At 40.9% G+C, this 18,201-nt stretch overlaps 1 protein-coding gene across 1 annotated transcript; it reads right to left on the bottom strand.

Annotated features, from left to right (window-relative positions):
• Positions 1 to 493: 493 nt before the first annotated feature.
• scarf2 (scavenger receptor class F, member 2) lies at positions 494 to 15,849 on the bottom strand. The gene is made up of 11 exons (XM_068310245.1): positions 15,194 to 15,849; positions 11,942 to 12,000; positions 11,755 to 11,856; positions 10,904 to 11,420; positions 10,300 to 10,518; positions 9,956 to 10,084; positions 9,519 to 9,622; positions 8,217 to 8,331; positions 7,798 to 7,895; positions 2,747 to 2,896; positions 494 to 1,722 (listed from the first exon to the last, which is right to left on the bottom strand). The coding sequence occupies exons 1-11, from the start codon at positions 15,301 to 15,303 to the stop codon at positions 494 to 496; spliced, it is 2,832 nt and encodes a 943-aa protein (XP_068166346.1). The 5' UTR covers positions 15,304 to 15,849.
• Positions 15,850 to 18,201: the final 2,352 nt, after the last annotated feature.

Genomic DNA, 18,201 nt, shown 5'->3' with positions numbered 1-18,201 from the left:
AACCTCAAAAATAATTCATATATAAATATAGTGGTGGAAATATTGCAGATTATAGAGATGATTGAACTATTGATTAGGTCTGTGCATCACTTTTCTCATAGTTCTTTTTTCTGGCTGAGCCACATTTTGTGATGTGAGACTGAAACATTGCATAAACCATTTTCTTGAAGTGATGTACAATAGTATATAATAGAAGTCATTACACTATACCTCATTGATACGATTCAAACTTCATTAAAAATGTATTCTTACTCTTGACTCGTATTCGTGGAGTATCAGCACACACACACACACACACACACACACACACACACACACACACACACACACACACACACACACACACACACACACACACACACACACACACACAGAGAGAGACAAAAGTTCCTTGATTGAAAACTGGTTTACCTTTTAACAAAATCCATTGAAGTGTCTTAGGAAAAGAATACAACATCTACTTTGAGCATCACATATGTCTATATTAAAACACTCATTTCACTACCTGCGGTGGCATTATGGCTGTCTTTTGCTGGGGTATTTTACTTTCAGTTGTATCCAAAGTACCCTCTTTGCCTTTCTTTCTTGGAGGCTTTTTTATGGGAGTCTTTTTTGGTGTAGAATCTAGCATTGGATCCCCTGACCTTGACCCATTCACATCCTGCTTCTCCGGGCCCCTGGCCTCAGGACTCCCAAGGTCGGTGGTGATGGGTGCCACCATTTTCTGGAGACTGCTTGAGGTAGGCAGCAGGGGCTTATTGGAGCACTGCTGACTCAGTCCACTAGACGGGGTCCTCTTGGCTTTCTGTGGAGGTGTTGGCTTCTCCATGTTTCCTTTGGGAGTGGAGAGACCATTGGTTTTTGTCAGACCTGTCCCCTCATTTCTGTTGATGCTTTGGGTTTTCTCCTTGAGCTGAGCAGCCAGGAGTGTGGCAGCCTCAGAGTTTATATGAGGGTGGATCACCTTTGGACTCTTGGGTGGCTCCTTGGTGATATCCTTAGGATTCTCTGCACTCTTTTTCTCAGATGATGAGCTATGGAAGTTACTTATCTTCTTGAGAGCATTCTGTACAACCCCATTTATGTGTTCCATGTGACTGGGACTGCTGTGCTCGTCCCCAGACTTCTTACATCGAGTAGATTTGTGTTTGCTGGGTGAACCATTGACTTCTGCTCCTTTTTCCTCCTGTTTTTTCTGTTGCTCATGGATCTTCCTCATTTTCTGCTGATCCTCTGTTTTGGACGAGCCATCACTGGAGCTTCTCTTTTTCTCTTTTGCCACTGTAAGTGCCTTCATCCCCCCATGCTGCTCCAGCTGGGGAGAACCCGTAGCATTCCCATGTATCCATGATACCTTGGGCTTAGTAGCTGGGTCTGGTGGACGTGGTTTGGGCTTACCAGGTGAAGGTGGTGGCTTTCCATTGCGCTTCGATTCTGGTGTGGGGGCGCCATCCCCATCCTTAACGCTGCAATCATCTTCCCTGGACTGCTTGGAGAGGCGTGCGATGCGGGCGTAGAGTGCTGCATTGGTGGAATCTGAGCCGCTGGTGGAGCCTTCGCTGTCAGACGATTTGAGCAGTGGTTGCTCGCTGCCTTCTCCTTTTGTAATGCTGGTGTCTTTCAGGGAGGTGTACTCCCCTGCATCCTCCTCACTAAGAACAGGATCTGGCTTCTCTGCTGTTGGGCTGGGGCTGCACTTGTCTTTGCTTTCATTCACAGATTCTATGGATCATCGGAAAATGGAATTAGTCAAATGCTATCAAACACAGCAAACATTTTAACAATATATTCTATCAATTAATTAAAGTAAGATGGTATCAAATGACGAAAGTCTATAACATGTTTCTGAGTCACATTTATCTATTGCAAAAGATTAAATCAATATTTAGCACAAAGAAGCTACTAGCCACCAGCAGTACTGCTTTAATGTAAAAGTAGCCAGATATTGCTAATATTAGCTAACTTAGATAAATATACTGTAGTTAATATTTTTTGACTAGCATTTAGAATCATCAAATAATGACCCAGTATAAGAGTACTTTATATCCATAAAATTAGTTTAATTTTAATTAGCTTTATTTTTATTGCGGTGTTTTTGAAGTAGGACTCAATTTGCTACACTAAGTAATCCCTCACGCATTCATGCATCAACACCCGCGACTTCACCTCATTGCGGATTTTTGGTTGGCAGGCACATGATACCATACGCACATTCTATTGGCTGACGGCATCCAGAAGTGCGGTACATTCCGTGAGTCTCAGACTTCCATGAGACACAAAAGTTCATTAAACAGTAGATAAAAGTGTCGGAAAAGGTAATACAGATAGAAAGTGGTTTCATATCAGTATAGGGAGGGTTCATAAACGTTTGAATTACCGTAAATAATAAGATATGTATGGTAAAAGCCCTTGAATGAGTCAAAGAGAGAATACAAACTAGACCAAACTACAAAGTATGCACCAAAGTTCATCAATTTCCATCTGCACACTTTTGTCCTGTGTCACATACCAACTGGACTGTTCCGTTTCCTGTACATGTTCTCAAGATGCTAAATAATAAAGAAATGAGCTTTGCAGAAGTGGGTACATCAATGTACAGTAACAAACAAACCTCTACAGAAATATGTATCATTAGCTAGTGTGTATACATGAAAAGGTTCAAACTTGTCCAAGACAAACTATGCATTTTCTATATGTGCATCAGCCCAGGCAGCTGAGCTGTTTATTTATTGTTATGATGACTTACCTTCATGAGGCACACAGTAAACTGGCCCCTCGTCTCCACTCTCAAATGAGGAAAAAGACTCCTGGGATGACCAGGAGGAGGTTTGCTCTGCCACTGAAGGAGGCTCGATGAAACTGCAGTTGAAGGTGTGCTCTGGGTCATGGTGGGCTACTGAGAACAGACAACAAACACAGAACCCAAAAAGGTCAGCCTGAGGGTATTATACTGTCTTACAAAAACAACAGTCTGTTCTCACTCAGTTGCACAACTGCGGTAGAGATGTAGAAAGCAATGCTTTGAGAGAATCTGCAGAAAATACTGTATTTGATTGTTTTTACAAGCAGGCTAGTTCATTAGTGAATGAACCAGCGCTAGGAAAGTGAAAATTATCTTTTAGCTTTGTGCCTCAAAATATGAAAATCTTGAATTCATTCTTTAAAATTTGTTTTGCAGAGAGTCATATTATTATCATCATATGTGGCCGACATTAACAATAAAGTTTGATTTTGATTTTTGGTACATTGGTGGCTCCTTGTTTACCCAAAAGGAAAAAAGAGAAAAACTTGTCCATTGAAAGATTGCACAGACAGCTACTAAAATGATTTTTTGTGTGAAAATACAACCAAATGTACAGTATGAAAAATAAATGATTCAAGAGTCTATGAGCTATTATGGTTTTCTCTTGTTATTTTAGCAATCTGTGAGACCCTCCATAGCAGTCACGTTGCAGTTCAGATCAATGCATGGCCAGACATACAGTGTAGTATGTGTGGTGACTTTGAAGGAGTGGTTCAAAGTGAAATTAAAACAAGGGGATCCCATGCTAGATGCTACACCAAATAACTAATTACCATTAGTTATTTAAACATGTATGAAGAACAGTGATATAAACTCCAGATTAGTTCATCAATTCAGCATCTGATTAAAAGTAAGCATTGTCACAATCTCTACCTCTGTTCCTGAGCGAATAGTGACCAGAACATTATGATGACATTGTGAATTAAAATTTAATGGCGTCACTTTTATTTATCCTGAGTAAACTGAGTCAAAATTATTAACAATTCTTTTGAATTTTAGGCCAATGGCAACATAAAAGGTACTGTAACGTTAATGGTAGCCTGACCTTTAACAGACAAGATGTAATGACTTCATCCTTTGGGGTTTTTTTTGCCCTGTCATCACTATTTATGAGAGACAGAAAAGAGAATGCGATCATCTTAGACAGAATCTTCTCTTTCAGCAGTATGTATGTTGAATTGTGGCTATTCATCAATGTCTTCCTTTACTTCTTCTTTTCCAGTCAGTGCAGCTTTCTGCTGACTGTTCACTTTAACGACGACAACAATTTGTGAAGGACAAAATGTTGACAATCTTCTTATTGGGCATGACCTTAAGTATCTATCAATCTATCTGTCTGTCTGTCTGTCTGTCTGTCTGTCTGTCTGTCCTGTCTGTCCGTCCGTCCATCCATCTATCAGAGGGTGCTGTCCTTATGCTTGATGAGGACAGCATGCTACTGTTTAAATTTCACATAAATTCTGCAAGCGAGACAAAATATGCTCTGACTGCTCCAGGGCTGATATCAAAGATGGAGGTACTTTAACAGACCTACAGAAGGACTTTTCCAGACTTCCTCAATCGTAGAAGGTTCTAATATAATGAGAAATCAGATAAAATGACTTCAGCTGGTATGTTTATATGCTCAGCAAACCGCAGAGAGAAAACTAAACATGTCTGACTTATTTTACTTAATGAACTGACCTGATGTTTATGCATGCTTTCTGTGTCTATGTGTGCCTCACGCCATTTGACTTTCTGTCTCGTGACTTTATTTTAGTTATTGTTAAATCAGAAGTCATCCCTGATCCGTGTGTGTGTGTGTGTGTGTGTGTGTGTGTGTGTGTGTGTGTGTGTGTGTGTGTGTGTGTGTGTGTGTGTGTGTGTGTGTGTGTGTGTGTGTGTGTGTGTGTGTCTTTCATGTATCTTATGATGCCATGATCAAGGACTCCAACATTTTGGTGTCTTTTTTGGCAGCTACTTTTATCAAGCTTTCCAGATTATATAACATTTTCAGGAAGTTACCGCCTTAGGTATCCAACTTCATGACATGATGATTAAAAACAAATAAAACAAGTCTATCACATTAATCAGATTCAAAATTAACTACGAAGCTAACCCACATGATTCAGTGTTACTCATAAGAATAACAAACACTTCAGTGTGTTTATAGACGGGCACCAATTTATGTGATTATTTAAGAGTATCCTGTTTACCAGAATAATGAAAGCTGACTGTCTCTGAGGTCACAGTAAAAATGTAAAATGATGTTAACTTTTTGTAGATGTGGGACACTGATAGCAATCATCATATTGTACTTTGCACATTTATCCAGTAGTGTGGGGGACAAACAAAATTTTGTGCAAATTCAACGAAATGATGACTATGAAAAAAATGAAAGGTATCCTTATGCAGGACCTTAACTGTCTAGCAGACAGGCAGAGAGGCTGAATGAAGAATGTGGAGCAGCTAACCTATGCAAGGACTTTGGTTAAGATAGTCCACAAGCTAACACATGGGCATTTCATGACATCACTTGTATGCAGCGAGGAACAACTGCCGCCCTTGAAAGCTGCTCCCTCCAGACTGAGGGTCTAGTGGGGAGGATTGTTCTCCAGACTGGATGCCACTGTGATCCCTCCATACGTGGAGGTCGAAGCACAGCGGGGCATTATTGACACATCTTGGCTGCAAACCTCCACTGCCACAGCAGTTGCTTCATGGTAGGACTCTTAAACAAAGGTAGTGGTAGAGGTACTGAAAGAGCTAAGAGATTTGTGATGGGAAAGGAAAACTAGAAATTGAAATTTGGGCATAGAATGTGACATAGAATTTGTGCAACAGAATGTTTTTAAATGTGGAAACAATATTTTACAGACACCCTGAAATAGCCCTTGGGTTAATGTGTACATTCAAAACAAGCACTGAATTATGTCCAATAACTGATGTCATTAATTTCTAAATATTTATAAAATTATACCATACAGAAACAAACACAAGCAGCCCTTTTGTCTTTTGCTTCATTTTGAATAACGACTTAAAAGGTGGAACATTGTTTTCTTGAGGCAGCTAAAAACTGCACGAATGTGAGGTTGAGTGTTAAAACTCCAATTTTGCCACCTTCAATGGTACTACTCTGAGTCCACACCACTGGGGAAGCATTCTGACAGACAGGATGCCAGGAATGCTGGGTAGATATGTATCTTTAGGGCGTGGAGTACATATGTGAGTGTGGAAGGCCAAAATAACAAGCTAACAGTTTTAGTTCTGCCAAAAGGTGAACGAGACACAGCAGGTCCGTGTGATTATTTCTCTGTGGTTAGCTATGCTAACAGATGAGCAAATATTGTCTTCACTTCTTCATTCTCAGTCCTTTCAGGTTTTGTCTTGCCACATCTGTTGCCACTGACCCTGGTGTGGATAAATCACAGGTCTGACATGGGCTGGGGTAAATTTGACCGCTTCCTGTCTCCAGTCCCATTGGGCCCCCCTCTGGAATGTGTGTATGTGTGCAGCACTGTGTAGCCCCAGTCAAAGTTTGAATTTATAAATGTCGGCAGACCATGCTTCTATAGGTAGCCCAACAGAAGAGGAGGAGAAGCAGTCAACTAGACAGGATGAACCAGAAAGGACAAGAGGGACACACAAAACATTTACGATCATACTGTTGTCTGAAAATGCAAAAGTTCCAACCGTAAAAGCTAAATAATGGATATTTGGAAAGGCATTGTATTCCATCTTTGTGTGCAGATAAGTCTGGCACAGTGCTGCATATGGCCAATCTCTTCACAAACAAGCACATAAATATCTCACACACTGTCCTGGTTATATTCTGGCATGAAGGAGACAGATAATCACTTGAATAAGAGAGGAGGTACATGCTGCTAAGCCACTGAGAAGAAACCAGGTCATCTTGTTTTAAGTCCTTCCACATCACACCAACTTCATTCCCATTAACAATCAGACTATAGGGTTTCTTCATGCTGCGTGAACACTAAAGCAAAGCACAAAACTGCTATGTAAAACTATTTTTGCGCAGAATTGTACAGTGAGCAAACTTGAAAATATTAGAAATTCCATGCAAGAAAACTTTTTTTTTTTCATAGTAAACTAAAGAAGTTATCACTTTTTTGTCATGCAAAATTTAACCTTCAACAGAATGTAATGTTCCAATGAAAATAATCCTTTGAATACTGAGATCACATAGCTAACATTGGCACAATGGCTATCTGCTTATCATAGAGACAATTGTATACTTTCAAAACATTAAAATTTTCATTCATCCCGAATAAGAATAACCATTTTAAACTTTGTATGGCAGCTTTCAACACGTCAACATATTTCCTCTGTGTACAATTGAAAAAACAGTCACAGACAGATCTGTCACAAACCACGAGACTTGCACATGGAGCAGTGCCGTCCACCCAAACAGTGCAGTCATTGATAGTCGCGTCACTCAGCACTACCGAGGCCCCCTGACTGACTGGCCTTCTAACAACACAACCTCCTCCTCAGCCAAAGAAAAATTTTCTTGGGAAAGAAGATGGTAGAAAGGAGTAAAGAAAATGAGAAGGAAAAGAAAACAGCTAGGGTTCGGGTTGTAATAATATGAACACATGGCATTTGCAGATGCCAAAAATAATAAGAGACTCTAAAACCAGAGCATTCCTTTCAAATGAAACCTTATACTCACCTGGCAGCTACCATATACTTTTCTACCCTATTCATCGTCTAGGAGGCAGACTAATGTAGCACGACCAGAAAATGGCCACTACCTGACATTCACTGCTGTCATTGTCTCCATACAAAAGTGGTTTTCATATTCTCTGACACCTTCTTCATATGCCAACATCTGAATATCATTAAATTCATGACCTGTGCTAAGCGTTCATTGGCTCTTAATGAAGCTACGAGTAAGCAGACTGTTGTACAAGCACCAGACAGGACGATTACGTAAAACACAGCAGCCTCTGGCAGTGCCGCAGTGAGATTTGAGAAAGAGTTTTGGGGCTTACCAACTACTTTGGGCAGTTTCTGTCGCCTCAGTGGAATACGAGGAAGTTTAGTGCTGATTCTGCTGAATCGTCCACACAGGATCCGCTTGGCTTTTTTGCTGTTGGTAGAGTTGTCTTGGTTAGGATTGAAAAGGGATGACGCCATGGAAATCCAAATGAATCATTCAAAAGAGGCATATTAAGCCTGGACCCATGCCTCTTTTGAGGGCTCTAAGGCAGCTCACATTGCTTCTCACAGTGTAATGTCAATATATAAAAGCACTTAAAGTGCAATTTATATGCAGTTATTCATTTAACAACCTGGTAGCTGTGAGTGAGAGTAAAAAGAAAATATTTTCCTAACCAGGGTGAGCCTCGCACTGGAACTCAAGCCCTTATCGATGACCACAGAGGTGAAGCTGACCCAATCTATCACTTACTTGTGGTCGTCTTTGTGTCGACACAGGCAGCAACAGCACAACAGCGAAAGCAGGACAATCACCAAGAAGGAGACCAGGGTTCCAGATGCAATCACACCCATCCGCTGGTTGGGCTCTGAATGACAAGATGCAGATAATTCTGGGTGTGCCATATTGTCACAGTGGCAAAAGCCAGTTTCAACAAATCTCTCTCCCTGTCATCACTGACATTAAACACATTAGCGTATTGTTTTTTGGTATGAATTACTCTTCAATTACATCCAAATGAGCAGAATATTTAGTGAATGGGATTTAATCTTAATTAATGTGATTAACAGTAATGATAATCATGAAATGAGAGCATGTTGCATCAACAACTGATTTCAAATCCCTGCTTGCTTCTATAAAACCCTTTTTAGGTAATCTGCCTCAAGACATGAGACCTCGCTCCTTTTTTGCAGCTGATTTCCTGCTAATAACTTCCGATCTGCAACCTCCCATTAGTGACACATCCTTCATCAAGACTCAGTGATGACTTATAAACACTGTGCCTCCCGAATGTGACACTCTCCAGAGTTAACAGCATTCATCAGATGATGTTTGATGCTTGCAAAAGCTGATGAAAGCAGAAGAGGAGTGAACCTTCAGTTAAGGGGTGAGTGGGTGTGTCCCTCTGCTCTAAACACTGTCGCTTGAGACTGAGACAAATTGTTGGGCAGTCTGGATGTGACAAGCTGTCATTGCTCGGTACTCATGGATTGATAAAGAAAGGGAAATGGCCTGGGAGTTTTGAGTAATGCAAAAAGGATGATATCACCACTCAACCTGCCACTGCCCATCATGTAGACCACCCAAAAGTCCTGTTATCTTTGTGTTCTCTCTCCAATGATCTTGTCTTTCCTTTCCTTACTGTTCACTTCCTACCTCTGCCTGACATCCAACTTCTTATTTTCCCTTCTATTTCCTCCATTGCATTCATCACATGATTTCATCATCCTCCTGTTCTCTCTTCCCTCTTCCTCTCCAACTACCTCTTTTTCTTCCCCTCTCTCTCTGGTTGAACAGGAACTGAGCCAATAAACACAGCCATAAAAAGGACACCAGTCTGGGTCTGGAAACACTATCAAGCTCTGATGAATTGACTCTCCCACCTCTTGCACTGACCTGAATAGATGTGTTGGTTGATACTTATGAACAAATCCATTAATTGTCCATATGATAACAGTGGTTCATGGCTTTCTGTGTTAAGAATTCTCTGTATATTGAAAAAAAAACCCAACTGTTTTCCTATACAGTAATTTCAAAAAGGGATGGTTTTCTTACGGAGATAACAAGCACCAGACACAGGATTACAGCTCTTATCATGGCAAGAACAGGTTTGGTTGCAGTTCACTCCATACTGGCCAGGCAGACAGGTCATATTGCAGCTTGAGTACACAGGAGAAACAAAAACAAAACAGTTTAATACTTATTCCAGGTGACAGATAAATGAAATATAAAAGCAAAGAGAAAAAAATAAATGGATCAGTTCTGTCTTCTGGGCATTTTATCTTACAGCAGAAGATGATGGGAATTTAACTTTTCTCTTCTTAACTTTACACTGTCTGTAAAAGTATGCCTCAACACAAGAGCATAATCATTCAGTTTCTGAGAAATAAAAGTGTGTGACAAGAATAAAATAAGAGCATGTCTAATGTGAAAGTGCTGACAGCATACATATCTTTGAGTTTTATTGTCTTATTAGATGTCTTTTGACTTACTAGGTGCCATAAAACCCTGGGTCGCAGAGACATTCTCCGGTGACAATGTGACAGATGCCATTAAAACAGTGACTGCAGTTGTTCTCACAGTTCTCGCCGTATGTGCCATTGGGGCAGCGCACCTCACACCTATTGCAAAGGCATGTCGTAACAATAGTTGTTTTCAAGCTTAGCAGTATGAGTCAGACAACATCACAGTACATACATTAGTATTACAGTTGCTACTAGTTAAAGGTGCTGTCATTATGACACTGTGACTTTGAAATGACAAATCTCCACAAGAAAGATGAACAGACTGCAACATTTTAACATTTTTTAAATGTGGAGTTGGAATTCTAGTGTACCTGTCCCCAATCCAGCCAGGGTTGCAGTGTGTGCATTTTCCGTGAATTGGGTCACAGTGGTGACCGTCTTTGCAGGTGGGACACACTTCCTGGCAGTTTTCGCCAAAGAAGCCTTTGGAACACAACTGGTCACACCTTGTCCCATTCCAGCCCCTGTCACAAGTGATGCAACGTCCCTCGGTCACCTTGCAGGGCTGCTGGCCCTTGCAATGCCCACACCTATCAAGGAAAACAACAAAAATATATTACAAGAAAAATCCCCTTACTAGAGGTATTAAAACTGATTTGGAAAATACCTAAAACATCAAGGAAATAACCTGTATTCATGTGCTTCAAAACATTCCTCTAATGGGCTTTGAAAGAGGGAGATAAACAATGATGTACTCTAGCTTTGCTCATTCTGGCCTTGTGTTGTAAGGGAAGCACTTAACACAAATTGCTTTCAACATGTTGACTAACGATCATGGAATAATGGGAATCTTATTTCTGATCAAAAACACACAACTGCCCCATAAGATGGTTCTGTGAAGGGAAATGAATGTGATACATCCACAAAACTGTATGCTTTCTGTGTTTCTGATGCATGCCGAGTATTTGCTTTCACCTGTTCCTGCAATTTTGACCATAGAACCCGGCAGGACAAGGTTCCCTGCAAAACTTCCCACGGTACCCTGGTGTACAGGTGCATGAGCCATCCGACTGACACTTGCCATGGACACACTGACAGTATCGCTCACACCGCGGACCCCATAGCCTCTCCCGGCACTGGCAGCGTCCTGTGAACTGGTCACAGGGTGAGTTGTTGCAGTTACACTGGATTGCACAGTTCCTCCCGGTCCATCCAGGAGTGCACAGGCATCGGCCTGTCATTGCATCACAGATGGAGTTGATGCTGCAGTAGCAGTTGTTGTTGCACTGAGGACCCCAGGCACCAGGGTGACATGTGCATTTTCCTGTCTCTTGGTCACATTTGCCCTTTTGGCATAAACAAGCATTCTCACAGTTAGGTCCCCAACGATTGTGGTTGCAGGTACACGCCCCGGTCAAGTCATCACACTGACCGTTTGGGTAACAATTACATTTCCCTTTACAGTCAGGCCCCCAGAACTGGGCAGGACACTCTGCAAAAAGACGGTGTTGTAATCAGGAAATGTGAACAATTCCTCTGACTTCACAAATTTGATTAACAGACTCTTTTTAACAAATTATTTTATCCTCTGGGCTCCATTAACTACAACATTTCATATTAATCTACCCAACAGTCTTTGAGATACTTTACAGAATGATTAATTAACTGACGTAGCTCAAGTGTAAGTATTTCTACTTTCACTCTATTTGTTTTGTAATGTAAGATAAGAAAAGTGCTATACTGTACTATATGTAAAATATTATATCCTCATGTGACAACAGGCAAAAATCACAACTATTTGTAGTAAATGTAAAATAATCTCTTACTAGTGTCACAGCTTGCACCAAAGTATCCATGACGGCAGCGACATTCATTTGGTCTGACACACACCTCATTTTCCTTGCAGGTGAAGTTGCCTTCACAGAGAGCTTAGGTGAACAAGAACAGCCTATGTTATTAATCTGTTTTCACACTGAGCTAAAGATAAATGCAGCCTCTATGTGTAGTACATACGTGTCAGGCATTCATCTCCTAGCTGCTTCCATCCGCTGCAGCACACAAATCCTGATTGTCTGAAAAAGAAGTTACGATAATCAGCATGAGAGGATAATGTTGAAGAACCTGTGAAACACACACAAACCAAAGCAGTAGCACCCACACCCAACTCATGGCTCTTTGATTTCACAGTTCTTACTGATGTGGCCGATTATACTAACATATGTAGGGCAGTTCCTGATACATGTGTTTAGCACATGGTGGCACATCTTTGCATATTTGTCTGAAAGGGGGTTATTTCAATCTGTATACAGTGCATACAATTGAAAGCCTTAAACACCTGGGTCCATGCAATATATCATGTTTTAGGTCTCCCAAACCTTGGAAACTGAAAACAGATCATGAACACTGACAGAAATAGGCCCCATCCAAAGGATGATGGGTTTTTTTTAAAACGTAACTTTTTAAAAACGCATCGAAAACAATTCGCGTCCACACGACAGCACTTTCAAAAACATCTCCTTCCATACGTAAATGCAGCAGTGCGTTTTTGAAGACGGCTATAAGCATGCCAAACCATGTGGTGGCAGTATTGAGTCAAATTTTATCCAATAGGAATCCTACGTGTTTTGTTGTCATAAATATGACATCACAGTGGTTTTTGTCGCAGGCAAGACGTCAGCGTTTTTAAAAGTTGCTGATACACCGTCCACATGACAACGCAGACCCAGCATTTTTTTTAAAAACCCACCTCGGCCAGCGTTTTTAAAAAGTTGGGTTTTCGTTCCGGATATCTGCGTTGTCGTGTGGACGGAAGGCGTAAACGCAACAGAGAAGTTGTGTTTTCAAAACATCCGTCATCGTGTGGACGGGGCCTATTTTGCAGCTCCTTTTTAGGCACTGCTACAAAGGACCAATGTGGCCCCTGTGACCCCTGTGGTGCTCCTGCAACACCTTAGATTTCCCAACATTGTCGGGGGATGCTGGGTAGTGTTAAGAAAACGAGTAAGAAGGTTGTTGTTTTTGATCCTGTCACAATGAACATGTTCACAGGTCCAACCAAATTAATGCTTTCACTTGTTATGAAAGAACAAACCGTGTTGTTTATGTGTTGTGCTATCATATTCAGTGTTTAACAACAGTGTTGCTCCAGGTTCTTGACGAACTCCAGACAGAGTTTATCCTTAATATGCACAGCTAATCTACGTCAGGCAGGAAGAAATATTGCACTGATGTGAAGAGAGATTGCGTTGCCTTTCTATATTTCATAAAGAATGTACCAATCAGCATTGCCAAGGACTTCAATTGCTGCTGATTTGTGGATTTAAAAACTTTTTTTTCTGCTTCAGTGTTGCAAGCATTGCATTCAGGTCTGAGGAAATGAAAACATAAAAAACCCATAATGGGCAGGATTGGAAGAAAAAGTGAGCAATGAATGTTGACTGCCGAAATGAAGGTTTCATGTTAAATTTAGTCCATTTTATGGTGAGTCACACCGACATTTTCATAAATAGGCTGTAATTTTTTTAAAAATTACATCCCGTGAAGGGGGGTTAGTCCACCAAATATCTTTGGAACTGTTATGAAACAAAAAGCACATTACTCAGGCAGTAAAGGTGATGAAAAGGGGATGATGACCTTGACCTTAAGAAAACTAGGTCAAGGTCAAATTTAAACTTTTTTATACTCAGGAACTGGATAAGCTAGAAAGGGAGAAGACTGGTGTGAGTAAGACCGTAGATCAAAGTTAGTGCTTTGATCAAAGTTAGTGCTTTGATCAAAGCTAGTGCTTTGATCAAAGCTAGTGCTTTGATCTACCCATGTCTTGATTTTCCCTGACCTACAAAAGTAGGATTCTTCTAAATAGGTCAGGGTAAAATTTTGAATTCAGAGACTGCAACATCCTGCGACTTACCGTAACCTAGAAAGACAAGGGAAAAGGCCAATGTGAGTAAGACCGTAGATCAAAGCTAGTGTTTGATCTACCTATGCTTTGATTTACCCTGACCTATGAAAGTAGGTCAGGGTTAACATTTTAATTGAGAGACTGCAACATCTTGCGACTTACCCTAACTTACCCTGAAAGTAGGTCAGGGTAAAACTTGGAATTCAGGGATGTCGCGGGATGTAACAGTTTCTGACTGCCTTGGTTCTAGTTTTAATATGTGACTGTGTGAACCAGAGAGAAATCTACTTTGCATTTCATATAACATTTGTCAGTTTGCTTTGAGAAGCCTCATTTTACACCTCTTTATTTTTGTGCCCGTGTATACCAAAGTCTGTAAACAAGTTTTTTTTTAAAAGAAACAAAACATTACTCAACAATTATAAGCGGATGTTTTCTTATCACACATCTTTCATTGTACCGACCAGTCTTGGACTAAATTTGTTATTTCTTTCCTACCACAGTTCCAAAGTCCAATAGATTTGGATGCTGTAGTCAGCAATTGTGGACTAGGATGTGTTTTCCTTTAGGAAGCAGACATCCACAGACTCAGCCTAAATCCTAGAGGTCATAAAATGTTTTTCTTTCTTATGGATACCTCAACATTTAAGAGGGACAACTTGATGTTTGGACCTCTTCATTTCTTCTACTGATCTTTATATTGCAATGCCAAAAACTAAACTCCTTTAAACATTTTTGGGTCCTCCAATTTGTCTGCAAGAGCACCATCAGGCACAATGCTTTGTCAAAGGGTACCAAGAATGCTGTAGATCGATGAGCAAAGGGAACGCTTCATACAGAGCAATTAATCCTCCTGTCCCAGATACACACATCTGTACTGCTGCTGTCTTAAAAGGACTCCGCAACGCAGCGGATTTGGAACACGTTTCAAGTAGAAAAGAAATCAACATCATAAAAAAAATAACTTATTTAACAGTCTTAGTAAGAATGACTGATGTAGATGTCAAAGAAAGAGTTAAAGAAACAAGTCTGTCCGTTGTTTTCCTACGATCTTCGGTCACTTTTTTTCACTTTAGTGAGAACCACTACTTCTTCATAACACTACTGAAAAAAGTCAACTTTGTGAAATTATTATTAATTTGCGATCCGTTTTTTAAAAAATCCACATACGGCTACCATTCTTTTAAGCAAATATAAAATAGTTGGTGGCTGAGACAATAACATTGGTTTTACTGAAACTGCTGTTTTCAGAATCATGTCGCAAGAAAAGTAAGAAGAAAAAAAAAATGTCCCGAGGAAAGCTGTCGAACAAACTGCTTTAGATGAGCAATCAGTGGCTTATTTTTCTCTGCACTGATGCTTACCCGGGCGCTTTGCATACATTCTTTCCTTTGGAGTTGAGTTCTTGGCTGAAACTGGGACAAAAGAAGAGACAAACCACCGCAACAACAGCAAAAGAGTTCTTCACTTCCATTGTACAAGTAGCAGCATCCTTCTAGACGCCGTTTTCACTCCGCATGTCCCTTCTTCGAAAGTGTTGATGGCTTTTTTTTTTTTTTTTCTTTAAAGGGGTTTAAGCACGTCTTTGTGCATCACAGATTTCAAATCGTTGCCCCAAAGGTGATTTTAAAACTCTTGCCAACACCTACGCCATTGAGAAACCCAACGCAGCAGAAAAGTGTCCAGTCACAGCAATTCCAATGGAGAGACTTGACAAAAAGTCAGAAAAGCAAAACTTTCAAATCGCAGTATTCTAGGAAAATGCTGCTCTGCTGCAATGCACGATTTAATCCTTCAGTGTTTCTAAAACAGGCCATCGTTCAAACCTGATGGGTCCAGACGCATAACGAAAATTAAAAATAATAATAACGCAAAAAAAAACAAAAAAAAAACAACTTTCCAAAGTAACGTCCTCAACGAATCTGGATATTTGTATATTTATGATCTTGACAAAAGATGAACCGCTTTACGTTTTTGCTTCTCTGAGAAGAAGAGCTTAATCCGTAACTTTTGTCCTCTCTTGTGCTCTCAGGAGTGGCAGGAGGGAAATTCCTGATTTGTTACTCTATCTTTGGCTCTGTGCGCCATGCGTGCGCCACCAAATGTACATAGCCTTGGCCTGAGCGCAGTGAGGTCCGTTTTACTGGCCTTGGCTAGAAAATGTCGTGTGGATAAAATTTCACAAAATAAACAAGTAAATTTATTTTTTTTTTAAAAAAGAAGAAAAAAAAAAGATTAGGTGGTACTAAGAACCACGTTCTTTGCATCAAGGGTAACTACTCTCATTATTCTCATTGGGAGTTGCATATTTGAAACAGGAGACGTATACAAAATTTACTTACGTATTTAATAATGATTTCACGATAATGAAATACAGAGACCACTTACATACAGAAACTGAAGGGAGTTTTTTTTTAATTTTTTCTTTGACTATGTGTGTGCGCGATTGTATCTTTGTATCTCTGTGTGTGTGTGTGTGTGTGTGTGTGCGCGCGCGCACGGTGTGGGGGGGGGGCAGTATAATTACATCTTAGCCAATAGCTCCCCCATCTGTTTAAGGGTTGCACTTTTGCCATTTAGCGCCTCATCAAGTCCCTCTCACCGCCTGCTGCTGTGGGGGGGAGGCAGGTTTAAAACTGCATCCAGTAATGATGTGTCTTCACAGGACAACTCATTGTGCAAAATTTAGCTTTCAGAGAGAAACTTATGATCACATAATCTTACGGTGTACTTCAGCAGCAATATGGGCATGGTGCACAGTGTTAAAGCAATTAATTCTACAAAGTTGATCCCCAAGTTTATTTAATATTTACTTGAGCCTTCTCTCTCTCTCTCTCTCTCTCTCTCTCTCTCTCTCTCTCTCTCTCTCTCTCTCTCTCTCTCTCTCTCTCTCTCTCTCTCTCTCTCTCTCTCTCTCTCTCTCTCTCTCTCTCTCTCTTTCTCTATGTATATATCTATCCATCATTCTATCCATCCATCCATCCATCCATCCATCCATCCATCCATCCATCCTATAACTACTTATTCTACAGAATCCCAATGAGGATCCATCAGCAAGTAATTTGGGGACAATAGCAAATAGAAATAAACGTGTGTTGCCAGATGTACAATAACAATCATACATGCACAATAATTTCACCATGGGGGGGGGGGCAGTAATTCAGCCTACTAGGTCTTGAGCAGGGGACCAGAGGGTGGCAAGTTCAACCCTTTTGTGGACCAAAAAGTTTGGAGTGTGAACTGGCAGTGGGAGATGTATTTTCACCTCCTGTCCTCTGCTGAGGTGCCGTTGAGCAAGACACCATCCCATTACAAGTTGCTCATTTGTGGAGCTGGCACTATGTTTGCAGGTCTTTTCATGTGACTTTCTTCAAATAAACTGAGCTCGCTGTGCCAACAAAAGTCACACAATCATGAAGCAGGTGAGGTTTCTGAGGATGGGCCAGTGGCTGCAAGTAATGACTGAAATCTGAAGTATGTCTGCATCCTCAGTGCAACGGATTTGTCTTATGGTAGGCTACTGCTTTAAAGGGACAGTAAAGGCCAAATGAACCAGGTCTGTATTTGAAGTACATAGTTAAAAAAAGGCTTGGTGTCATTTTTATGTTTTAATGAACAATGGGGACTTCGAAAAACAAAATATATCGTTAGTTATGGAGCACTCCATGACGGCGGAAGTGACGCAATCGTAGGCATCGGGGTTAATCCATATCAATGCCGATAAAGAAAGCGAGCCAAAATTTTCACTATTATTTATCAAGATATCGTCTAAAATCATGTCATCATCATCAAATACTTAGGACGAGTTCCCTGTGAACCCACCTGGGGGGTAATTATCGCAGATAATTATCACCCGCCGTATGCAGAAAATGAGAATTTGGACATCTAGCGACTCATCCCAGGTGTCTTCATCTGAATCACATTCTGATAGAGATATGGGGGCGGCAGTGGCTCAGCGGTGGCTCACATATCTTGAAGACAGGTTCACTCAGCCATCTCTTCGAGTCCCGCTCCCGCCAGGACATCCATCGGAGTGAGAGCTGACGTTGGGTGGTGTTGGCTCAGCTCCCAGCCACTGCCGAGGCGCCCTTGAGCAAGCCCCCCCCCCCCACAAGATGCTCATTGGGGCGCGATTTCCTCACGCGACCCATCACTCTGCCTCCCCTGTACCTCTATACTGTACTACTAATTCCATGCCTACATGCCCCGAGTGTGCTGTGCCTGTTTCAGGGGCCTGTAACCTGTAACCACGTGCTGTGATTAACACATATATGTACATGTGTGAGTGTAAAGAGAATTTCTCCATGAGGGATTAATAAAGTGTGAATCATCATTATTAATATTATTATTATTATTATATCCAACTAGCTAT

This window comes from Antennarius striatus, chromosome 3 (assembly GCF_040054535.1).
Source record: "Antennarius striatus isolate MH-2024 chromosome 3, ASM4005453v1, whole genome shotgun sequence".
Taxonomy (NCBI): domain Eukaryota; kingdom Metazoa; phylum Chordata; class Actinopteri; order Lophiiformes; family Antennariidae; genus Antennarius; species Antennarius striatus.
This window is presented reverse-complemented; position numbering and strand designations above follow the sequence as displayed.

Excerpts from the sequence above, each read along its gene's own strand:
- scarf2 (XM_068310245.1), bottom strand. The coding sequence starts at position 15,303 with ATGGAAGTGAAGAACTCTTTTGCTGTTGTTGCGGTGGTTTGTCTCTTC. Across the intron at positions 11,421-11,754 it reads TGGTGCAAGCTGTGACACTA|AGTGTCCTGCCCAGTTCTGG; the intron begins GTAAGAGATTAT and ends GTCTTTTTGCAG. Across the intron at positions 10,519-10,903 it reads GGTCAAAATTGCAGGAACAG|GTGTGGGCATTGCAAGGGCC; the intron begins GTGAAAGCAAAT and ends TTTCCTTGATAG.